The sequence below is a fragment of the Aedes albopictus genome, chromosome 1 (genome assembly GCF_035046485.1).
Source record: "Aedes albopictus strain Foshan chromosome 1, AalbF5, whole genome shotgun sequence".
Taxonomy (NCBI): domain Eukaryota; kingdom Metazoa; phylum Arthropoda; class Insecta; order Diptera; family Culicidae; genus Aedes; species Aedes albopictus.
The window spans coordinates 291,957,251-291,983,714 of record NC_085136.1 but is presented as its reverse complement, the minus strand read 5'-3'; the positions used below and the strand labels follow the sequence as shown (position 1 = coordinate 291,983,714).

General features: G+C 41.0%; 1 protein-coding gene across 2 annotated transcripts in view; it reads left to right on the top strand.

Annotated features, from left to right (window-relative positions):
* Positions 1 to 26,464, top strand: part of LOC109421111 (alpha-1,6-mannosyl-glycoprotein 2-beta-N-acetylglucosaminyltransferase) — a 167,430-nt gene that overhangs the window by 126,098 nt on the left and 14,868 nt on the right. The window contains exons 5-9 of one of the 2 annotated variants that reach the window (XM_062846988.1): positions 3,854 to 4,006; positions 4,187 to 4,275; positions 13,185 to 13,330; positions 13,411 to 13,571; positions 14,920 to 15,108. In XM_062846988.1, coding sequence (XP_062702972.1) covers positions 3,854 to 4,006; positions 4,187 to 4,275; positions 13,185 to 13,330; positions 13,411 to 13,571; positions 14,920 to 15,108 — 738 coding nt within the window. The remainder of the gene's footprint in view (positions 1 to 3,853; positions 4,007 to 4,186; positions 4,276 to 13,184; positions 13,331 to 13,410; positions 13,572 to 14,919; positions 15,109 to 26,464) is intronic. The other variant, XM_062846989.1, reaches the window with a different exon arrangement.

Sequence of the window (26,464 nt, the reverse complement as noted above, 5' to 3'; positions counted from 1 at the left end):
AAAATAGAAATGTTATAAGTTCGTTAGTGGAGAATGATCGTTTCAGCTAAGAAATGATCGTTTCAAAATTTGAAGTCCATATCTCAAGTCCCTCAAGGGGCCTAAAGTTGTCAAAAATGGTATGGGACCAAAAAAACATAAATTTTTTTTCGATGAAAAATACGGTATTCTACTAAAACTGGTGATTTTAGGACCCTAAAGGGCCGAAAATGTGCTTATATTTGCGAATTAAGATCAGCATTTTTTAGATCCCGAAGGAAACCTACCCTATTTTGTTCAATAACTCAAAAACGAGTAGAGATATCGCAATTCTAAGCACATTTTTGGCTTTTTAGGATCTTAAAATCACCGGTTTTAGTAGAATGGCGAATTATTTCGTCGAAAAAAAATTTCATGTTTTTTGATCTCATACCATTTTTGACAACTTTAGGCCCCTTGAGGGACCACTTAGCCTTGAGATATGGACTTCAAATTTTGACACGATCATTTCTTAGCTAAAACGATCATTTTCGACTAACGAACTTATAACATTTCAGATTTTTGCAAAATAAGGGACGGCCTATTGACCATCCGTAGTTGAAACTCCAGTATCGCCAGTTCCGCTTGTTGCCAACAAGCCGTTGAGTTTGTTGAAAGTCATGCAGATGTCGAAGTGGAAATGCTTATTTTTGGCATAGGGGTTTACGCATTGGTGCTTAGATGCACGTAGTACGTAGGATGGTCAAAAATCATGATTCGACCGTACAAAAACACAAAGTCGGTCCACGTACACATTTGCTTGCATCTTCCTTGGACGAAGAAAACTAATTAGTTTACATTTAATCGATGAGAAACAGTTAATTTATTTGATTATTTAGGTAACTTTTGCATGATTCTGCAGCAAGGAAATCCAACTTTGTAGTGTCACAGTACCTTTGTGGGCGTCACTTGAGTGTCAGTTCGATAATTTAGTCCGGCGTAGTGAAAATTGAATGGTGATGGAGAACATTTCGGCTAACAGCTGCTTCCGTGGTGCGGTTTCCTTCGTAATACGCAAAACGAGGAAAACTGTCAACTCGTAAGTGGAGTGAAGTTAGTGCAATTGTTCCTGCTATAGAGGCTGGTTATTGATAGTCTACAGCTTTTTCCTTCCACACAGGAAAAAATAAGTAATCAAAATTCAGCGAGAAATCATGCACATAAAGGGAATGTTAGAGTTAGTGCACTTTTACAAGAGATATAATGTAAAATTACATTACATCGTGTAAATTTCAGCCAACTATCGCGTAAACTATCATAGACACCAACCGGTTACGCAAATATTAGCGGAAATTTACACGAACGTAACGTAATTTTACATGATATCTCATGTAAATACGCACTAACTCTAGCATTTTCTTTATGTGCATGATTTTTCTCTGAATTTTACATGAATATTTTTTTTTCTGTGCATCCAATGAGTCAATCGCAAAGGTTAGATGGAATATCTGTAATAATTAGCTTTTTTCCGTCTGATATGACTGGACGAAGTAAACTTTTATCCTATAAGCAAAAAAATGTACACTTCTGCATGAAGTATTTTTTTTTTTATTCCTGTTCGGGTTTGTCACTGCGACCGGTTTTTAGATCTATTGTGACATTACCCGTATCCTTAGTGTAGTGCATGTCGCATTACTCAATTGCCATTGAGGGGCAATAAAGTATCGATTTTGATACAGTTTTTGTTTTGTTTTCTTAGAATTCTCCCCAGGTTTAGGACCCGGGTTTTAACATTAGCAGCAATATCATTCCAATAATGGGACATGTGTTCAGTAATAAGGATTCTAGTATGTTCCTTGCGCACTAGCACTTTCCAGTCATCGAAGAGTTAGTACATGCATGGATCCCTAACCCAATTTGATTTTCTTTGCATTGAGTTTAGCCTCAGATGGTGAGGTTTTTAACTATATGCAAAGTAAAGTTGGTAAACTTAGTTTTATTCAAAGACTGGAAGTCATCACAACACCAGTAGCAAGGACTAAATACTATAATGCCTATAATTATCAGAACACATATTCCAAAATTGAAAAATAGGACGACACTAGATTTCGGTTTGGTAGATCTAACACCGCAACGCAACCCAAAAAGGCGATCTACCCACGCTACGGGCTCCGTTAAAGATCGAGCATCTTTTAAACCCCCTCAACCATTCATCCCTCAGCACGGGTCGCCTGACACCTTGGATTGGGGTTACCTGTATGGTGGACTTTTACTCTGCATGAAGTAAGTAACATTTCCAATGTATATACAATCGAATCGTGCTGACTAAAGCGTACAACATTGCTGATTTTGCAGGATGGATTGTCAGATTCTCATTGTTTCCTTGTACATATAAAAACTCTTCCACTACTATGATATACACCGCATGACAAGTTATTGATATCAGTTGGAATTAATACTGTAAAAACTCGTTGGAAGTGCAAACAATATTATTTCGACATTTCTAGATTCAATCACCTTCAGCTTATAATAAAGAAATAAAAAAAAAAAAAAACCTTCAGCTTATTTCAGAAGTTGGACCTGAAGGTATGTTTGTTTGTTTGTCTGTATTAACGAGATTTTAACCCTAGGCTAATTCTTCTCGGGAACCACGTTTTACTTCCCTTCCGAAGGAAGAACCCACATTTTGTGAGTATGTCGGGAGTGGGATTCGATCCCAGGTCCTCGGCGTGATAGTCAAGTGTTCTAACAACCACACCAGCTCCGCTCCACACCTGAAGGTATGGTATATGAAAAACTTGTGTGGTTTGACCAGTTCTACAAGAAATATTTCAGGACAATGTCATCGATTGTCTTCCAAATATGCCGATTGATATTCATGATGGTTATCAATGTGCATTTTTCGAAGGTAGTCGATGACATTTACCTAAAATATTAGAAATAGAGCAAATTTATGCGTGACTTTCTTGTAGAACTTGTCCAGCCACATAATTTTTTCATTTATAATATTTTCAGATTCAGCATCTGAAATGAGCTGTAGGTGATTGAATCCAGATATGTCGAAATGATATTTTCAGCCCTGGTTTTAAATTCTACTGGTTGGTTTAAAGAAACTGGGTAAATCGTCACTATTGTTCAGAACAAGTAAGGTCGATCATGCAAAATGTGTGAATAGTGTTGTGTCATTCTTATTCAAATAAGGATGCATTTTTATTCTACCTTATTACAGTTTAAGCTTCAAACAGTTTTGTGCATTCAAACTTACGTTTTACCATGCCTTAGTTGGCACCACCCAATAAAGGATACGTATACATACAACTTTTATGAGCAGACCATCACTAAGCAATAACATTACAGTTAATGCTTTAATTTCTCCAGAGGTCTTCGTCATTATTCTTCTTTTGTCCATTATTGTCAACATGTTATCCCATCTCAACATAGTTGCTGCACATAATTTTCTCAGTAATGACATTCAGTGCCCGTGGGACTTTACCCCTCATTCCCATCCTCTACCGGCTAACGTTTCCGCTTATAAAAGTCAATCCGTTATTCCATTAAATCCCATTAAAGACGCTGAAAAAGCTCAATAAAGGTTGATTTTGACGACAACATCCATCCTGCAGGGGAAAACTCACCTGCCCTCGATCCGACAACTGCTTCCTTCCGGCGAATACGCTAATTAAAAGCTAATTAACTCTCAGTTGCCACTCATCAGAACTTGGCGAGCACCTCTTCGCAGCGTTTAGTCAACCATGGCGTAAAAACCACAGAATCACCCCGCGACGCGAAAGCGGAAGCCATAAAAAGCCCCATCCAAACTTCAGATACCAATTTCCGATTCAGCATTTTTTGCTCATTTTGTCCCGTCTTTTTCTCTCTTGGTTTCTCCCCACAGGTACACAAAAGGATAACCTATTTACGCCATTTAATCGTAAGCCTGGCCCAGGCGAGGGACATCTCCCGGACGTTGCTGGTCTTTTCGCACGACCACTTCGACGACGACATCAACGACCTGGTGCAGAGCATAGACTTTTGCAAGGTTATGCAGGTAAGCAGGAATCGACGTTTTCCGACCTCGTGTTCTTTGTTTTTTTTGTCCCCGGCTATTTCCCACGGGGGGGGGGGGGGGGGGGTGGTTTTTCATTTGTGATGTCCCGTCCCATGCAAGCGAACGCGACCGATTACTAATGGAATGTTTCATTTTCTTGTTTTTTTTTTGCGCTTTCAGATCTTCTATCCCTTCTCGATACAGACTCATCCGAATGAGTTTCCCGGTGCGGATCCCGGTGACTGTCCCCGGGATATCAAGAAGGAACAGTAAGTTTGTGTACCTAGATGAGAATTTATGGTTGGGAAAATTAACACCCGTTGGAATTACTCGGCTTTCATATCTCTCTTGTTTGCAAATAATCATGGAAAGTGCGAATGAATTATATATGCTGATAGCATGCCAACTGCTTCATACCGGAGCAAACTGTTTAATGATAGGACAATTCCCAGGCATAGCGTAAATAATGTTGTCTAGATATGGGAAAACCAATTTCACATAACGTACACCCATGAGAATACAGATAGTCCAGCTCATGGAGACGGATGGTCACTCACCACGATCCAACTATCAGTGCATTATTTTCGCCTCAATCAAGTTGTTCCTTGAAAACCGACAGCAATATTTTCCAAGAATTTTCACAGGATTCAAAAACTTTTCTAACCATTGCGCTAAAATCTCAGAAAAAAAAATTATTTTTTTTTTTCATAATCAGGATGCTCTATCTCGAAGCATATTTGGTATTATCATTTCGGTTTTTCCATCAAGTCTTCACAATATAGTCAAGTTTAGAACAGCCTGAAGAAATTTGAAAAATGTATAGTACATATTGTTAGCAGTTATGTACACATACACAGATAAAAAAAATGAGATTTACACGTCATGTAAACTTCATTTGCAAAATTCAAGCTTATTGAGCGCTCCTTGGGCTCGACCGATTTTGCTCAAATTTTAAACGTAGCTTCTGGGAGTCCAAAATAACTGATTCAGGAAGTAGGACTGGATATTTTTCGAAACTTTTGTTTTTTATATAAGTGTGGGCCACCCTACCGAACACCGATACAGTCCTTATCCCTTGAATTCCCTTAGAAGTAATGTAACTCACGAATGGATGCACCGATCAGCATGGTTTTTGAATGAGTCGCTTTTTGCTATAATTTAGCTAACTCAAACCTATTGACTTGAATTTCCGTGCCCCGATAGTGTTAACCGTGTCTCTCTGAGTACACTTTTACAAGTGATTTTATTTTTATTTACTGATTTTCAACAAAAACGAAGCAGACTATCTTAGCAAAAATAAATAAATAAAAATCCGGTATTTGTGGAAAAAATTACGAAAACCAACCAAAAATTAGAAAAAATGTGAAAGCACCGATATTTTTATAAACTAAGAAAAAATCCTATACGATCGCAATAAAACCAATGAACTCTGCAGTTGTCAGTATCACAACAAAAAAAATAACAATATAACCACAGAGAAAGAGACGAAACATTCAGAACAAATTTTGTGAAAAAGTATCGTAATAACAACGAAATCTCCCAATGCTAATCCTAGAGACTGTATATATAGAGACATGCAAAGACGACTTCTTTTGATTGTTGTTCATCTTTGCTGGCGTGCTCGATAGGTAGCCGATTTGACAGTTCGATAGGTAGATTTGGTTTCACTTTTTGCGGGTCTCTGATATAAACAGTCTCTAGCTAGTCCAAGTAACATTTTATAGTTGAATAAACTAGAAGAAGTTACTAGAAATGTTGTAAACCAAATTTAAAGGTATTAGGTTTCAAGAAGGTTCTGAAAACCACTACCAGACTAATTGGATATCTAAGTGTTACTTGGGAATCGTGCTCTGTGCGGCCGGACCACCACTGAATTAAAAACGTCATAAATGTTTTTATGCAATTCAGTATCATAATTTACATTTTATATAACTCATTTTGGTATCATAATGGCCAATTTTTCCGAACTGGTTCATTATGCAACTGAAATAAGTTGCATAATGAAAAATAGTTGTATAATGTTCATAATGCAACTCATTTGAGTTGCATTATGAACATTATTCAACTCAAATGGGTTGCATTATGAAAAAAATCATTGCATAAAATTTTGTATGGAACTCTTTGCAAAACTCGATTTTTTTCAGCACTCTTCGTATTTATCCAACTCGGTAAGCCTCGTTGGATAAATGCACGACTCGTGCTGAAAAAATCAACTTTTTGCCACTCGTTACATAAATAACTATTTTCGCATAAATCCCAGATCCCAGAGATTCCAAAAAGTGGATTTCAAGCGACTTCACGGACGTTTCAGGGGGTTGTTTCAATGGATTCTAGGAGCTTTTACAGGGCGTTACAAGCGGTTTTAGAGTTTCTAGGAATTTCAGAGAGCTTCAGAGGGTTTCAGGAACGTCTTATATGTCGAAAGGTTTCAGGGGTGTTTAATTGCATTTCTGGTGTGCCTCAAGGTCTTTTGAGTGATGTTTCAGGGGGTTTTCAGAAACCTTTTCAGGCTTTTCCAAACGGCTTCAGGGGCATTTATAATTGAATACGAGAATTTAAATTTCTTCTCTTTAGGTTTTTCAGTACCCCTGAAATCCACTGGGACCTTCTGAAATGCCCCTGAAAATCCCCTGAAACCCCTGGCCCCCCTCAATTCCCATGAGACCCCTTTGAAGCGCCCCAGAAACTCCCTGAAGCCCTTTGAAACACCTCTGAGACCCCCATGGAACACCCTGAGACTCCCCTGAGACCCCCTAAAGAAGCCCCTAGGATCCTCTGGAACGCCCTTGAGACCCACGGTGTCTATGACAAAATATATTATCGAAAAAAATCAGTATCGCTAAGTCACCCACCAAATGAAAGCTAAGAGTCTCCTCTTTCATTTGATGCTAAGAGGAAAATGATCGATCGGAGGGTCTAGAACAAATTTTATTTTTTTCGTGATTTCTAGAACACACTTCTGAGAAATACCTATGGAGAAGCGAAGTAGGCGTTGCCGTGTGCAGACGTGTTTTGATTTGCTCGTCACATTCGCTCCGCGTTCGTCGTTTTTTTTTTCGCTCACGGTTTGGCCGGTGCTACGCCATCCGGATGGTTTTTCCGCGTGTAAAATAGTGCTAGTTCTGTGCTAGATTATATGTACATTTAGATGATAAGGAAGTGATTTTATTGATTTCGGGTTGAAGTCAGAAGATGTTGTGCAAATGCAGTTTCGCGGCGCTTGAAATTTTCCAAATCGTAAAACGGCCGGTAGTGCTACGCCATCCGGAGGTGATTCCGTGTCTTGTGTGTGATTGGGTTGCCAACAGTTCGGTTAACTTTTGGTGTGCGGGTTGTTTTCGTGATTCTGCCAGTGAAACGGCTGACAATACTATGTCATCCGGGTGATGCCGCACCGGGAAAAGATTTGCTAGTGTTTATTTGAAAGAAAATGGCTGATTTACATTTCGAAAAGTGAATAATCCAAAGTGAATGAAAATGCTCCCATTTGGATGCGGTCTAGCGAAGGTCGATTATTCGCGCGACTGTGGTGGAAATTAAAATGAGTGATGGTGTTTACCTGTGTCCTGTGTGTATTATTCAGATCATTAGTATATTATTTTCATTTCGTTGTATATTTTGTGCTATATGAAATACTAAATAAGTGGGTTAAACTTGGCTGGTGGCTCGTGCCGGTACGCCACCCGTGTTAGAATATCCCAACGATTCCGCTAATGATATGGCCGGGCCATTCGATCAGTTTTCCGCGTGTGAAAGTGTATTTGTTTCGCGTAGTTTCATTCTCGCGTTTTGGTGTCATAGCAATAACGTGTCAATTGTGCCCTCCACGTCGCGCGTCGATTGATGCATGTGAGGTGCAGGAGAAACGAGAGTAATGGCAGACTACGAGAAACTTGGTGAGATCTTTCCTATCAAAATGCTTCATTTTATTTATACCTGTGAAACTTACTACACTAAATACGCGCCAGAATCAAAAATATAAATTTTTGATTCAGGAAGTTTTAATGCATTTCAGATATCCATTTGATATCCGGATGCATTAATGCGGGGCTTACTGTTGCAGAAGACGACCTCAGGATGCACGTGCGAGTCAAGGCATACCTCGAAATGGGTCGTTAGATGTACAGTAGAGCTATCACCTTCCATCTCCAGGACTAAAAATGTTTACGTCTACGCATAATAGTAAATGGCCAAAACAGACGCAGACATTTTTCTTCCATAAAAGCACTGCCGGCCAGTGGGCGATGGATTGTATATACACACACACACACACTTCTGAGAAATACCTATTTATTGGGTACTTTTCACCTGAAATTTATATGGGAAAATAATCTCAATTTCCAATTTTTAGCACCAAATAAAAGAACAGACCCTTGCCTTTCATTTGGTGGGTGATTAATCGATATTGTTTTTCAAATAATATCCTTCTACCATAAACACCGTGATATCTCCTCAAGCGCCCCTGAGATCCTCTGAAACGCCTCTGACACCCCCTTAAGCGCATGAGGCCCCCAGGAATCCCTTGATACTTTCTGGAAACCTCTGAAACGCATCCTGATACCCCCTAAAACGCTCAAAGACTTCCCGGAACGCTCCTGGGACCCCAAAAACACCTGTGGGTCCCCCCACAGCTCCCCTCAGATCCAGTGGAAAGCCTTTGAAACCACATTTCAGTGCTCTTTTGACCACCTGGAATCCTCCTGAGACCCCCTGAAACGCCCCTGAGACCCAACAAAATCCTCTGGAACTATCTGGGATCCCTGAAACGCCCCTGAGAACCCTTAGGACTTCCTTAGACTGGAATGGGAACCAAACCCGCCGTTTCCGGATTGGCGATCCATAGTCTTAATCTGGAGACCTAGACCTAGACCTAGACACTAGAACGTACTTGGCAAATTTTGACGGCTTTTGTTGGTCCCGAGAGCGTTGCAGGGTGTTTCAGGGTATTTCTAGGGCGTTCCATGGATTTCTAGGAATGTCATGGGCGTTCCGGAGGGTAAAAAGGGGTTTCAGAGGCGTTTTTGTAGTGTTTTTCATTATGTCAGTGGGTTTCTGGAGTTTCAGGAGTTTCTGGAATATTGCAGGGGGTTTTGAGGGAGTTCATGGGTGTTCCATAAGATTTCAAGGCATTCCAGGAAGCTTTGGAGGTTCAGAGCATTTCAGTGGGTTTTGATGGGTTTCAATGCGTTACAGGGAGATTCTGGGGTGTTCCAAAAGGTTTCAGAGGATTTAAGGGGCATTTCTGAGGCGGTTTATGGGGTCACTGGAGCTATCAGGGCCATTCTAGGGATGTAATATGGAGTTTCCGGGTGCTTCAAGGGGTTTGATGGGGTGTTCCAGGAGGTTTCAGGGGATTTGATGAGAGTTCCAAGGATGTTACGGTGGGTATTAAGTTTTTTCAAGGGAATTCCAGTGTTGCTTTAAGGGTTTTCTAAGGGTTTCATGGTATTCTAGGGTCGTTACAGGTAGTTTCAGCAGCGTTCCATGAGGTTTCAGGGAATTTCAGAGGCCTAGGGGTTCCATGAGGTTCCAAGGAGGCTCCAGAGGTTTCATGATGTTTCAAGGGGTTTCAGGATCACTACAGGTAGAACAATTGGCTTTAAGGGGGTGTCAGGGGTGTTCCAGGAGATTAAAGGGAGTTTTAGAGCGTCCTGGCGGTTTCAAGGGTGTACCAGGAGGTTTCAGGGGTTTCAGAGGTATTCCAAAGTTTCAGGGGAGTTCAAGGTGGTCTCAGGGGTGTTCCAGCGGAATTAAGAGGATTTCAGAGTGTGTCAAAGGCGTTCGGGAGATTTCAGGGGCATTCCATGAGGTATCAAAGGGTATCAGGGGCAGTGCTGCTATTGGTCGTGACCATCCTATGGCGATGAACAAATAGGCCTTTTCATCGTCATAAAATGAAACGAGCTCTCGCGCACTTCGTCATGTCATTTCGCAATAATCATGACGAAAACTTCCATATTGCTTTGAAGTTAAAATTTTCACCTGGTCCAAGCAAATTTCGGCTAGTCGTTGTGTTTAATAGATAGAGAGGACATATATTCATGATTTAAAGGATTCAAACAATAACAAAATCCATCAATATGCTAATGATTGCCTTGTTTACAACCATGTCACGCTCCGTCATGACAGAAAAATGAGCGAATATTGTTACTCTCTTGGTCATCGTCTCCCGATTTGATGATATTGAGAGAGGCACTTTTGTAAAAAATCACGTGACGGCTCGTGTTGACATTGACGCTTTCCAAGTCTGATCAGGGGTGGTTTAGCGGTGTTTCAGGTGGTTTTAGCGCGTTTCGGAGGTTTCAGAAGTTTTGTAGATTTATAGCGCGTTACCGAGATGTTCCAGGGAGTTTCAGCTGCATTCCAAGGGGTTTTGAGGGATTTCATGTGTGTGTTTTAGAAGGTGTTATGGGTATTCCAGGATGCTTCAGGGATTTCAGGGGGTTTATTGACTTTTCTGGGATGTTGCAGGTATGCTCTAGGGAGTGTTTCAGAAGATTTCTGAAGTATTCCAAAGAGCTTCAGGGGGTTTCAGGGCATTCTAGGAGACTTCAGAAGGTTCCGGTGCGTTCCAGAGGTTTTAGGAGGCTTCATGGGCGTGGGGTTGTTCCAGGGAGTTGAAGTGGCGTTCCTAGGAGTTTCAGGCGTGAACTTGAAGTTTTGAGGGAGTTAAGGGGCGTTTCTAGAGACTTCATAGACGTTCCGGCAGGTATCAATGGTTTCAGGGGGTATAAAGGGCTTTTCTAAGGTGTTTCGTTGGGTTGCAGGGGGTTCCAGGGATGTTCCAGGAATGTTCTAGGGCCATCGTTCTCAAACTATGGGTCGCAACTAGCCCCATAAGAAATACACGCGTCAGTAAAGAAGTTTGCGAAAGGTACCGCTTCACGGTATTTCAGGGGCATTTAGGGGGGTTTAGTTGTGTTTCAGGAGTGGGTATTCCAGAGACTTTCCAGGGAAACTACGGGTGTTCTATAAGCTTTCAGGGTATTTCAGGGACGTCCCAGAGGGTCGTAGGGGCCCTTTAAACCTCTAATACCCCATAACATTTCTTAAACGTCTTGAAACGATATAAAACTCATAAAAAACCTCTAAAACATCTCTGAAACCTTCTTGAAAGCAATCTATAACCTAACAAAACGAACGCATTGAAATTTTTTTGAAAATACCTTGAAACTCCCTGAAACACATTTAAATACCCTAGCTCCCCTCTGGAACATCCCTGAAACCTTCTGTAAAGCTTTCGGAGACCTCCGGATATCACTTACACACTCCCCGCAAGCACCTGAATCCTCCTGAAATATGTACCTAAAATTCGTCTGAAACCCCCTTGAAACTTTTTGGAAACCCCTCTAAGATGGCCATCTGAGACTTCCAAAACCCGCTCTAGAACCACATTAAGTATAAGTCTTGAAATACCTCGATGTCTCTCTAAAACCCCCTTGAAGTTTACTTGATTGCTACCTACTTTAAAGCCATTTAAACTCCCGGAAACCACTCCGATACTCCCTGAAGCGCTTCTGCAGCATTCCTTAAACCTGAAAATTCTCTGAATCCCCCATAAAACCTTCTAAAACCTTTTTGAAACATCCATGAAACTATGAACTGAAAATTTGTGACATTTGTAACAGATAATTTGAAGATGCAACAGCAAAGTTCTGTTTTGTTATGGAATAATTTCCGCAGAAATTTCGCCAGAGATTTTTTGCAAGAATTTCTAATCTGATGTTGTGGGCTTGAGGGCCCCTTCCCCCCTTGTATGATTTTTTTGTATAAAATCCCAAATATTTTTATATGACGTGTGAGATTTCCCAAACCCGAAGAGAATATCGTAGCAAGCTGTGCACGCGGTCGGCTGCGTTGACCAAACGTATCCTTCGGACTTAACCCTAACAACATCCAAATTCCCGTGACACCTGGACCTGATAGGACGTAAAGGTCTCTACATACCTTTCTTAGGTGTCCAACTAATCTTTCTTTCCCATCCTTCAGCTGTCTCAAAGACGAGGTTAGAATAGATTTCAGCCGTTGGAGCATTGCGTTAATCTTGTATTAGAGTCAGTCATTAGCCCCAAATCTCTGTGCTTTGGTAACTTCCGGTAAGGAGGCCTAATAGCGGTCTGGGTCTACCTACGAATTTGTGCGACTTGCTTAATGCTAAATGCGAAAGATTTCTCAAACCCCCCTCTTCATCCCATAAAACCTTACGTAATTAATGAACGGTCTCGGTATGATAAAATACTGCCCTGAAATCAATTCCTAATATCATTCATGATTTCAATTTAGTTTCCACACCCTCCTAAATACTTGGACCCAACATACCATGCCAAACCCTGGATTCGCTGAATCATGGTCGAATAAATTCCACTGCATTTCCCATTCGAGTCCAACAGCCAAAGCCGGTATTATTATAGCGACATGATGGTATCCGCTCGATTTCCTCTTTTGTTTGCCTGCTTGTTTGTTTGTATGTTTGGGGTTTCGGACTATCCTTTACCCGGCGTCCCAGCGAAAAGGGATTCCAATGACCTCTGTCCGAACCGAATGGCTATGAGTGGAAAATCAATTTAAAAATTTCATCCACTTGAGTTGCTTTATTTTTTTTTCCACGGCTGTTTCTGTGAAGCCATGCGATTCCAATGCTCATATAGAAAACATTCTCCAATCCGAGGGCCAGTCTATGTCGCTAAATTCGAACGAATCTGTGGAAAGTTTCGCCGAAGAAAGAACGGTGGACAGACTTCCTTCGTAGTCGGCTATAATGATCATTATGCGTTCAAGGTTTCCTCCGCTTATCTCTTGGATGGAACCTTCAGGGCAAGTAGTTTTACGGACTGGCTGCTGCTGACCGTAAAAGATAATAGGGTGTAAAGTTCCGTTTCTTTGCCAGGTCTTTGCTATGGGATCTGCTGGCTGAAGCAAATGGAACTAGTGATACAGAGAAAAGGCAGGAAAATTATGGAACTCGATGCTCTCTATCTTTACTGCGGGTTGGTCCATTTTTTTTCAGTTTGTTTGATGTTTGTTATTAAGGGGAATCCGGTTTGAACCCTGGCAGGCAATTATGGGGAAAATGGAAACGACGAATGCTAATGGAAGGCAATCTGATCGTTCCGGAAAATGGATTTCTGATAGGTTCTTTTAGTTAAAGTTTTTCTCCTTTTATGCATTTCTATTCCAGAGCACTGTTACGAAAGTGTAACAACGCGTTACATCCCGATCTTTACGGCCACTACCGGGAGGCCAAATTCACCCAAACCAAACACCACTGGTGGTGGAAGGCGAACCGGGTGTTTGATCAGCTAGAAACTACCAAATATCACACGGGTAATAATGTCTCTACTTTATATGTACATTGGCCAAATACTGACTTCACCGCTTCCCCTCCCACATCCACAACCACACAGGTCTGGTGGTCTTCCTGGAGGAGGACCACTACGTTGCGGAGGACTTCCTCTATATCCTGGAGCTGATGCAGCTCAAATCGAACGAGCTGTGCCCGAAGTGTAACATCCTCTCGTTGGGGACGTATCTGAAAACGTTCAACTACTATACCTACAACAAGAAGGTAAGTTTATGCCCCCAGTCTGGGCCCAGCTCGGTAGTAGCGTGCACCATTTCTCTTCCGATGGCACCAGAATAAGATTTCGAACTTTATGATGATTAGGTAAAAGGAGACAAAAAGGAGGATGCTTTTCTGTTTTCGTCCTACACTCCCCCATTCCCACCGGCAAATCCGTAGCGTCAGATCAGAATCCGGTCAAGAAAGATAGGATCTCATCATTTTATAGATAGAAGCGTGTTTTTGATCATGTGTGGTTCAGAAGGGCTATTCATTTTCAAGCACTTCGAAACGATGTGCATTTTGAAATGTTCATGTAATGTATAATAATGACCTTCAGAAAACATTAGTCATCAATATTACTTATCCAATTCCTATGATTATCTCTAACATGCAATATTTGGTTTATCTTTCGCTTCAAATATGAAACAAATGTTCACTGAAGGTTAATGATATACAAGCCATTTGCCATCATGTCTTGGAGATAATCTTCCAAGACACACAATAAATTGTTTGCTTCTCATAACTTCACCAGATCCTTCCCTTCCGCACAATCTAATATGATTTGTACAGGCCTATCACTCAACTATCTCACCCCATCACTTTAACACTTAACCTAGCTGCTGAGTGCTTTTCGCACCAACCATAGTCATAAGGACCAAATGACGCCATGTGTACTTAAACGTCTTTGTCTTTCACCCTGTTCCGTCTCGTTTCATCTGACAAACATCATCAAATTAACACTCTAACATCATCCATCATTGCTCAAACTTATCACTCATCATTCATCCATCAACCCCAATCTGTACGTGTTCAACCGCAACGTGTGCGTGTGCTGATTTCCAAAACTGGCCATCTGACGATCCCACACGGACAGCACGCCGCCACAAACGGCTACCACGGTGGAAAACCGTTCGGCTACCCGCAGGGCAAAGCTTGGCTGAAACCAGCAGGAGCTTCGCTGGAATTCGCTACGTCCCATCTCCATCAGCCTCAGCATTACCATCATCAACGACAACAGCTGTACCCATTTGTGGACGTCAACTCGATGCTTCTCGGTGGAACTGGCACCGGTGACACCGATTTCAGTTTCACCAACTATTACCACAATCGTTACATACCCCGATCTCAGGACCAACATAAGGTTTCCCCCTACCCCCAAAAATCTCCCCAAACATTGTCCCAATCTTTATCGAAACCCAGCCGTCAAAACCATATACCATCCTACATTGCTAACCAGCTCCATAGTAATCAAAACCGTATGTTAACCGCTTATTCAAATTCGTATTCGCCGATGAACCCGGCTGCTGCTGCTGCCGCCGACCTTCCAATTATTTCAACGCGCCATCTTCAGCAACAAAAGCAACTGCAGCAGCAACAGCAACAACTACTGCAACAGCAAATCCAACGGCAACAGCAAGCCAACACTAATGGTGGGTCGGCCACCGGGAATACTGGTGGGCAATCCACCACCGAAAAGTACGCATCCCAGTCCCAGTGGGGCTACCAAGTGTTGCCAACGCTGTACTCGATCTACCAGAAGGTACCGTGCGTTTCCAGTGTGTCTTTTGCGGCTTGCGCTAAATTCCTACTGCCTACCACCACTACTACTACTACTGCTCTGCTATAACTTCTCTTCTGCTCGGGACTGTAGAGGTCCATGTCGAATCGACGTTGCATGGTTTTATGTTTTACTTTTGATGTTTCACAAAATTCAAGAAGAATAATTTATGTTATTCAGCGATTACATAACATATCCGTTCTAGGAGGTATTTTCACATCAAACAGTAACAGTACCTATCGATAACATGATGTCTTTTCAACTCCCTGAGTTTTCCAGTTTTTTTTTGCAGGGGTGAAAATTGAACACGTACAATACGAGACAAGACAAGACGTTCGATTCCGTTTGTAAAATTGGTGTCATCACCATGAACACGAGCCTATTAATCATCCCAAGGGATAGGGAAAGGTGAAAGGTTTTTTTTTACTTGATCATTTATTTAAGGCTCATGCGCCAACAGGCATAACGGAGCCGAATTCAGTTAAAATTTTAACAATTTCATATTTTTGATTTATATACTACACAGATCGAAAAATGAGTGTAAAATACTGTGACATATGATGCACATAATTGGAGCATGGGATATCACAGAAGTTTACATAACATATCATGTAAAGTTCATGAAATATCATGTAAACTTCCATTATATGTCATGTAATTCAGGATGACTCTGAGAGTATACATGACATATAACACAAATTTACATGATATCCCAGGTAACCACTAAGCATTTGAATAAGCCGTGTATCAGCCCGTATTATGCATTTAAACTGCTTGCTGCCCTACATAAGCAGTTTGAATGCATAACTGCCTTGAATTAGCATAAGCTGTGCTGGTCAAATGCTTTTGGCTGTTAATTAGCATTTCAACTGCTTGAAGTGTTTTCACTTGGGAGCAATCAGAATGCTTTTCAACTGCTCTTTAAATGCTAGGAGCAAAAAGGTTGTGAGATATGTTACGCATTTGGCAACACATATTGTCTCTCTCTTACAGAGCCTATGCTTCTGTTTACAAATTTGTGCATCTTATTTGTTTCTTCATTTTCCTCTACTCATCCAAAAGCACCAAAGAAAACATTACTGCAGCTGGATTGGTTTGGGAATTTGTCCATCAAAAAATCACCAATTATTTATCATTTCGTCGGAAAATGTGTGCCGAAAAGTTGGATGCTTTGGTGGGTCATAGAATTGTTTGAAAGAGAGAAGAAAGAATCATATTCCACAGATATTTAAAAGAAGGGATCGTAGTCCTCTACCACGATGAAACATCTCAATGAAAACAAGTTTTTGATGTTGCATCTGAAGCTGTTATCGAATCATTCTTTATATTGGCGATTAAATCAACGCACGCCACCGGAACAGCTTTAGCATCGTGGATCAGGAGCACCAGAATCAGAAGCAGATATGATTCATCAATCTCCGGATCGTAAGTTCAAACCTACATCACTACAAAAATCAGCAGAAAAGTACCACCTATCACCGACTGGAACATGGAAGGACGATGAAGCGGGAAGCAGGCTGAGAGAACGAGAAGCAGACGTCAAACTATTTTCGTTTTTTTTTTGCTCGACGAGGCGTTACGCTTCTTTGACATTTCGTCACGACGTTCCTGAAGGGATAGCACTAAGACAGCCCGTTATTTTGCCAAAACCTGCTGTAAGGTAGCACTTTAGGCGCATATACAGCTAATTAGCATTAAACGCCTTGTCGTACAGGCTACTATAATGCTGAAGGAATGCTATTTTAAATGCTTACTGGTTACTTGGGATATCATGTAAACCATCATAACACTAAGTTTACATGACTAAAATGAAGTTTACATGACGTGTAAATCTCATTATTTTTATCTGTGTATGTTAGTTCGTACGGTTAAGGACCAACGTGAAACTCGCAGTTTGGTCGAGGTTAGGAGGAATAAAAATATTTGAGGAAAGGATAGGATAATATACGGGCTTTTCGTTGACACGTGACAGCAAGGTGTGGCATATTGCTGCTGGTCCAACGTAGAGTGGACAAACAACCTGTAACGATACAAACAGACGATTTTTGAAGGGATACGAGGCGGACAAGCGGAACAACAAGACTGGGATATCAAACAAAGACACGAGGCGGACAAGCGGAACAACAAGACTGGGGTATCAAACGAAGACTCCAGTTGTTTCAAGAAATTGTACACAGCTTCATGTACTCAGGATCAAGTTTACTCAATACATCTCTAATGTTTTCCTTTTCTGGTTTCCCTCGGGCCCTAAGGGATGCACATAAATTGGATCTGTCAATACTGTATTCAAGGCATTCCCAAACAACATGGTCGATATCTTGATAGCCTGCACCACAGCTACAACGATTGCTATCTGTGAGCCCTATTCGAAAGAAATGCGAGCCCAGAGAGTGATTGGACATAAGTCGACACATTATCTTGATAAAATATCGACCCATGTCCAACCCCTTGACCTGTGGGAGAATTGAATGTAACATGCATTCCCCTGCATTCCATTTTTGTTGTCAACTGACCAAGGCATGCTGACGAGCAATCAAAAAAACATTAAAGGCGATATAACGGTCATAAATATCGCCTTCCATAGCGCCCACCTTGGCGAGCGAGTCCGCTTTCTCATTATCCGGGATCGAGCAATGAAAAGGGACCCAAACCAAGGTGATATTATATGCTTGATACGATAAAGCACTCAAAATTGATCGAATTTCGCTCAGGAAATACGGGGAGTGCTTCACCGGCCTCATGGAGTGAATAGCCTCAATTGAGCTGAGAATATTCGTAAAAATGATATATTGATCAGAGGGAAGAGAGGCGATTTGCTCTAATGCCAATTCTGCGACATATACTGAGCAAGGACTTTGAAGTTTATGGGCGGCGCTATGAAGCTCATTAAATACACCAAATCCATCAGTGGAGTCATTTGTTTTTGACCCGTCAGTGAAAAACCTTCTGTCGCAACTGACTTGGTCAAACTTGCTTGCAAACATTTTTGGAATGTGCTCCAATTAAAGCGGATCTGGAATTCCACGGATTTCTTGCAACATAGACAATTCAAAAACTATAGTGGAATTGGAGAAGTCTTGAAAGCAATCACGGTTGAGAACATTCGATGAAGGGTTAACCTCCAGAGTAACTTACCAGTAGTAAACTGCCTATGATCGCATAATTGTCCCATAGGAATAGGAAACCCAGCAAAGATGGGACTGATATGCGATCATGGGCAGTAAACTGTCATAAACTTTGCTTGATGAATTCGTTCGATCAGCTTTTCAAAGTGTTCAATTATCAATGGATTCAGCACCTCACAACGGATGAGGAACCTCAACGACAGTTCCACGAAACGATCTGAAAAAGGGAGTACTGCTGCTAGTACCTCCAAACTCATTGTGTGCGTCGAGTTCATACAGCCTAACGTGATCCGAAGACAACGATACTGGATACGCTCTAGCTTCAGGAATCAGGATGTGTGTTTTTGCGGTTGACTGAAAGCAAAAGTTACCGTATTCGAGAACCGACAGTATCGTTGTCCGATAAAGCTTTATCAGATCGTTTGGATGGGCTCCCCACCATGTTCCGGTGAGGGTACGCATAAAGATGATTAGTTGTTGGCACTTCTGGAAACAGATAATAAATGTGCTTTCCCCAGGTGCCTTTAGAGTTAAGTGCTAGTGAAGTTTGAACAAAATCAGTAGTAAAATGACATGACTGATATTGGGCAACTCTGGTCCCAGGGAGTTTCAGGAGTGTTCTGGCGGGTTTGAGGGAGTCCCAGGGGCATTCCAGGGAGTTTCAGGGAATTTAAAGGGCGTCCCATTGGGTTAGAGGACGTTTCAGAGAGTTTTAGGAGTGTTTAAGGGGGTTTCAGGTGCGTTCTACGGAGATACATACACGGAGTGTGAGAGGGCGTTTCATGGGGTTTCAGAGACCTTTCAGGTCGTTCCAGTGGGCTTCAGGGAGTTCCGGGAGGTTCCAGGGATTTTTAAGGGGTTTCACGGGGAATTTTAGAAATTTTCAAGGATGTTCCAGGGGGTTTCTGGGACGTTTCAGGGTGTTTCAGCGGGTTTCGTACGGTTACAGGAGCGTTCCAAAGAGTTTCAGGACGTTTTAGAGGGTCTCAAGGTCGTTCCAGGGTGTTCAAGCGGGTTTCAGAAGGTTTCAAGAGAGTGCCAAGGGTTTTCACGGAGTTTCAAGGGCATTCCAGGGAGACAACCCTGAAACCCCGAAACGCCTTCAAACCCCTCAGGAAACCTGTGAATCTTCTCTCATTACTCTCTACATTCTCCAGGAATCACCCGGAAACCACTCCGGAACCCCCCTGAACTGAATTCTCCTGAAAACCCTTGAAACTATTCTGAATCATCCCTGGAACCCCCTTGAAGACTCCAAAGAAACCCTGGGGCTTCTGGGGCCCCTCCGAAACCCTTCTGAAACACCCATTGTTGTGCTTATGTTCAGTGAAACTGACCACATTGAAATGGGCAAAAATGTATAGAAAGTTTTGAGATAAGAGTTTATAATATTTAATAGTTTAATTAAATAAAGTGTTCATTACAGCATTGAAGCTGCTTAAAAGAAGCTGCTATCAATATGTGTAATTGGTTCGTATCGAAGGAAAGATTCCACCACAACACCCATGAAACTTGAAAGATAAAATCTGATAAATAAGTAACGGATAATTTAAATTTTTGACTACCGGGGTTAACCATTCAACAATTAGCGAGAATCGGTCAACATTAGCATGAACCAACTTAAGGATGCGTTCACAATTTGGATTCCATAGAAAATGGGATTTAACCCTCTAATACCCAAATGTTTGATTTTGATCTAAATATCATTTTTCGTCATCTAAAATTGTTTTAAACATGTTTTGGATGACGATTCTTTTTAATTCTCGATTTCGTGAATTTCAGTTTTAGATTTTTCTAGTTTTTATTTTTGAACATTCCCATACTTTTATATTTTTTCTAGAAGCGTATTTGGGGTACAGATTTTTTGAGATGAAAACATTTTGAGATTTTATGATTATTGTTGAAATATTTATATTTTAATTTTTTTTTCATGGAAAATTTTATTTTCTGTGTGATTTTAAGGAAAATAATTTTAGAGTGTATTCGATTCCCTTAAACTATTAAACTAGGATAGAATGATTTAAAATATGTCAATTGTAGCGATTCAAAACAAAATAAACAATGACTTCTGAAAGGTGACTAAAACATAAATTTTAGTAGTATGCTTTAAAATACACCAACATTTAATTTGAGATATACAAAACAGTCCTAAATATCAGCCAAAAATATAAAAAAATTTGATTTACCGCGAAACAAAAATTACAAAAATGCTCAAACTATACCCCGTCTAAAGGCGGGATTGGGTATTATAGGGTTAAGGAAACCTTAATTCAATGGGAAGTATGAGTAATGACTAGGGGCGTTCATAAATTACGACACGCTTTTAGGGGGGATGGGGGGTTGCAAAACGTGATGACCCATACAAAAGTTTGTTATGTCCCATATTAAAAGTGCGACATTGCATTGGTAGGAGGGGGGCTTGAAAAAAGGTCGATTTTTGCGTGACATAATTTGTGTATCACCCTCTAGACGATCACTGAATGTAGATATATTTCTACTACCACCAAATTATGCACGGAAAACAAATGAAAATAAAAAAACAGTGCTAACTGTTCAACAATTCGATAATTACCTCAGAGCATTTCTACCGAAAATGACGTTTTTTTTCATTGAATTTTATTTTTGTATATTTTGATTCATCTCAAATTTTGTATAACCATTTTTCATGACCAAAACGGTCAACTTGCAATATCACTTTGCCATCTTGACTCTGGCCTTACTTTTGAGAAGCACAAAATCGAAAAATCATCCAACATTTTCAAAAAAAAAATCAAAAACAGTTTTTTTGATTGATAATAAGCTGTCTTCGGCGATATGTAAGACAATTCGTGGGACTATTTGGAGAACGTATACACTGTGAATTTTTTTTTTTTAATTTTATTGAAACATGAAACTTAATTATCTCAAAATGGATGTTTATGTAACGAGTTACAAAAAAAGATTTTTTCAGCACGAGTCCTAGGTTTATTCAACGAAGCTTGGAGTTTGTTGAACTGTGAGTCAATATGGAGAAAGAATAGACAAAAAAAGTTATTTTGGGTCAAATAAACTTAGGGGGGTTAGGGGCATAATGGACACCCTACGCAAATGAGTACGTTAAACTTGTGAACCCGAGAAAAACTTAAAATTTTATCTATACTATTGCAACTTTACTTTATTCACAACATGTTTCAAAAATTATCAACAGTTAGATTTTTTCATTGTGAAAAAATAATGGATAATGAATCCTGTAACTTTTCAAGATTGAAATAACGGTAGGGGGCGAAATGGACACCCCTGCATATTTTATGCTATACCGTTGATAAGTAATTTGCCTACGGAGATAATATATAAAACTAGCTGACCCGGCAAACCTTGTATTGCCCATTTTAATTTTTGCTCATGCACTACGTCTCAGTTTTTTGTTAATTTTCTGAATTTGTTCTACATATGAACATAGTCACCATGAGGACAAATTGAATTCCTCAAAAATCGTGTTGATTATTTCATTCATGATTTAGTTGTATGGTATCAAAGGTTATGTAAATTAATTTGTATATACATTTGAATGCCGGCCCCAGAAGCACGTTATCTTCCATTAGCTACATTTTCTCCCTTCCGTTTTACTGATTTTTTTATGTGAAGGCCCATTCTTTCATAACAGTGCAAAAGAACAGTCTATTTTAAAAGAAGGAAAAAATCTCCGAATAAGAATGCCGTTTGGTGGTTTGATTGCTAATCAATGCTTTATCAATGTGACCCAAAGCGACAAATCTTATATGACCGTAACAGTTCAACTGCCATAAACTTACTCAACAGTGCCACTCGAAAGAAAAACCTTCGATAAAAAGAAGGAAATATTTGAATATGCAGTATATTTGAGTAGTTGGTCCGTGAAGAAAGCGGGTCTTGAAAGAACAGCCTATTACTAAAAGAAGGAAAAACCTGTGATGGAGTGAGCATTATAAGCAGCTGGAAGTCCAACCTGTGTGACAAAGATGGCATGGTGATCATTATGCCTGTGGATTCAATGCACATTCGGCCTGATGTCCATTCGAGCTATTCTTCATTCGGCCTAATAACCGTTGGCCGTACACTTTTTCCTAGTTATGCAATTATGTATATTTTATGTGTATGCGAACCTCCTCCACCCTCTGGAAGGACTTACAATATCACAGACATTTCATGTCTTCAAAAATGTCCACATGTCAAATTTAGTTCATTTTGCACATATAATGCAGACAATTTTGTTTCATTAGGGTAGTGAGGTGCTGCTCCCAGATAAAGGAGGGGTCGCAGACTTCCAACTTTTGAAACGTCCTTATCTTCAAAATCATCCACATGCCAAATTTTGTTTTATTTGCTCGATTATTTTTTGAGTTATGAGTCATGTTTCATCTGTAAGAGAGCCTTTACCTTTACCCGTCACCAAACATTTCTGGTCTTCACCAACCTCCACATTTTGACTAAGAATAAGTTCATACTTCTATCAAAACATGCGTGTTAGTATTCCTGTTAAATTCCTCGAGGTTTTGCTGGTAAATTACTGATAAATCCTGGTGGAATTACTGGATGAATCCTTGGCGGAATCCGTGTATTCTTAGAATAATGCGTGTATAATTTTCTTGAGGACGATTTCCTAGAGAAATTCCTGGATAAATTGCCATTGCAATTCCTGAACGAATTACTGGATTAATTTCGGCAAGAATTCCTGAGGAAATTTTTGCAGGAATCGCTGTGAAAATCCCTGGAGGAACTCCTGGAGGAATGCCCGAAGGTATTCCCAAAAGAATTCCTTGAGGAATTCCCAGAGCGATCCCTAGAGGATTCCATAGAGAAGCTCCTGAAGACATGCCTGGAGACATGCTTGTGCGAATTCCTGGAGGAATATCTAGAAAAATTATTGAGAAAACTTCAGAGGAACTCCTGGAGGAATTTCTTGAGGATTTTCTTGGAGAATCGCTGGAAAACTTTCAGGTAGAATCCCCGGAGGAATCCTTTAATGAATTTCTGGGAAAATTCCTCGAGGATTCCCTAGTGGAATTTCTACAGTACTTTTATGAGGTATCTCTAGAGAAATATCTGGAGGAATCATTGGCGGAATCGAGAAATCTCCAAAGGAACTCCTTAAGGAATCCCTGCAGAAATTCCATTAGGAATTTCCAGAGGAATTTCTGGAGGAATTCCTGGAAAATTCTTGGAGGAATATCTGGATGAACTATTAGAAGAATCATTGGAGAAATTCCTGGAGGAATCTCTAGAACAATCTTTAGCGGAATTTCTGGTAAATACCTGGATCTGAAGGAATTCCTAGAGGAAATGCTGGTGAGATTCCTGGAGGGATCCCTTGAACCAATTCCTTGAGAAATCTCTGGAGGAATCCTTGGAGGAATACCTGGAGGAGAAATTTCTGGAAAAATTTCTTGAAGGAAACCCTTGAAGAATTCCCGGAGGAATCCCTCGAAAAAACTCCTGGTTGAATTACTGAAGAAATTCTTGAAAGAATTTCAAAAAGAAATCCCTGGAGGATTTTGTGGAACAATTCTTGGGGTAATTCTTAGAAGTGTTCTTGGTGGCAATCATGGAGGAATCCCTGCACCATTCTACAGAAGTTCTTTTTTTATGAAAGCTCAAAACATGCGTAAAGAAAATACCTCATGTCGTACCTCAACAAATTGAGTGAAGGATGTATTTTTTCCATTGCTCTTTGAATTCTCAATGATATTCTACCAGATTTTGCAGGAGTTTAGAGAGGAGTTTCTCCTTCAGGATTTTTTTCTGAGAGTTTTTTGTAAGGTGAACTGTTCAAAGAATTGCTGGAAAAACTCCCATTGAAGAATCTAGAGTTTGTAAAGGCATCTCTGGAGAAACCTCCAGCATATCTCGTGAAATATTCCTCTTCCGCTCAAGTCTTGTTATTGAACTGTTTTTTCCGTAGCTTGTTTGTTCAGCAGGGTTGTATGCAAAATTTTTTGGAAGCTAGTTTAATGTTACACCCCCCCCCCCCCCCCTCACCTACGCTTTGCGTTAGCGATATCAACGAAAAGCGATTTTCCACAGCCCAACGTGGACGACCTAACTCTGACGGCAGCTACGTTAAACCTTCGTATCAGTCTGTAACAATAGTGCATCAGGTCGACCGCTCTTACGTAGCTTCATTGATCACTACAATGAACCTTCGAAGGCGACAAAGGAATTAAAGTGATATTTCCAGCAATGATCACAAAATCCCTCGAGTGTTTCACAAAGTCGCTTCCACGACTGCTCTTCGGTCTGACACCATTCACCCCTGGTATTCAGCACCTTATGTTAACCAATGAGTGCAGCCGATCTATTCCAGGGAAGCGATCATCGGTATGACAAAGCCTCAAAGCAGCAAACCATACCCCAAGCACACCTCCGCCATTCAACATGCGTATGCAATAATCTTAGTCTTAGAGAAACCCTTGAAGAAACTTATATTTGAGTCCGGGAAAGTTGGGAAATATTTGTCTAAATAGCGTAATTTCCCAACGGTCAATTCAGAGCACTACGCCTAGGGTGGCCGAGAAGCGCATTGCGTATGAATGGTAAAAATGGGTGCCCGAGTATGGTGGGTGGCAACCTCTACTTAGAAATTCAGTATTTATACTGATTGTGGGCGGAATTAGTGGCAGGATCGGCACACGAAATCGTCTAGGGGAGATGCCCGACCGTGCAAAAACCAGCAAGGAGTTAGTTGAGATTCAGCTACTAATAAGAGAAGATCCAAGAGCCCAAAATTATCGACCCTTCGCAATCGCGAGTGACAGTGGGCCCTCTGGTACGTTCGTGAGGCTGGATGTGCCCTCGGGAGATCAATTGTCCTCGTCATCGTGCGACTCCCAGTAGTTATATTGCAAGGCTCCAGCTTGTGGCCCGTGCGAGCACGGTTTCCAAGCGCCCGTTTCCTTCTGAATCCTCCCCCCACTCTTTGCCCTTTGCAGGAGCTAAGTGGGCGTTTAGGGAAAACCCTGCTTAGGTAATATAATTATCCTGCATGGTTCTTTAGAGCATATATTAAAACTTATTTCCGTCCAATAAGATTTCTTTTGTTGGACCAGCACACGGCTCGGCCCGCGATCAGATCAGTTTCTGCGACTTACCGTAAACGATTTCCTTCCCCTCTTGGCCAACCCCCCTCTTACAATGACCGCTTTCCTGTCGGCCGAGTACAGGCCCAGACACCGCTCACCTTGCCATCCGGCTAGATTTCCGGCCGCACAGCTCCACAGGAGTCGCTGATCGGTGATCGAACAGCAGCGTTATGTAGTCGATTCGATTATGACAATCATTTCAGCGCCGCACTCTAGATTGGATTTGTTTGCGACCGTATTGAACTCCTCTCCCAGCTCATTTCCGGTTCATTTCCATGGGAGCCCCCCGTTTTAGAGACCGGAACGGTCTCACACCAAGCTAAGAACCTTCCCCGGCGTCAAACATACCCGCATACAAAATTTCACACCGATCGGTTCAGTAGTTTCCGAATGCATAGCGGTCAGACAGACAGACAGACAGACAGACAGACAGACAGACAGACAGACAGACAGACAGAAATTCATTTTTATATCTATACTAGCTATCCCGGCAAACGTCGTACTGCCTGCCTACTGTGTTTTTTGACATGCAGTTCAATAGGGACGTCCCCCGCGAAGGCATCTGTATGGGAACCCCCCGTTCCAGAGACCGGAGAGGTCTCACACCAGGCTAAGAACCTTCCCCGGTCCAAAACCCCCCTGTATACAAAATTTGAAGCCGATCGGTTCAGTAGTTTCCGAATCCATAGCGGTCAGACAGACAGACAGACAGACAGACAGACAGACAGACAGACAGAAATCCATTTTTATATATATCTATATATATAAAAATGAGTTTGAAGTTCCTTTGAGGCAACAAAACTCAAGAACGGATGAACCGATCAGCATGGCTCTTGAACGGTTCAGTTCGTATTCGTGGTGACTGTGTTTATATGTACAAAAAGTTACGAAAATTAACTAGAAAAGTAAGAAAAATGGTAAAGTACTGATTTTTCATGAGCTGGGAAGGAAATCAACATGATCGAAATAAAACCAATCTAGAGTGCGGTGTTATTCTGAGCTCAACAGTTGTCAAACCACCACATAACGGCAAGACAAAGTTTGCCGGGACAGCTAGTAGATATATGAAAATGAGTTTGAAGTTCCTTTGAGGCAACAAAACTCAAGAACGGGTGAACC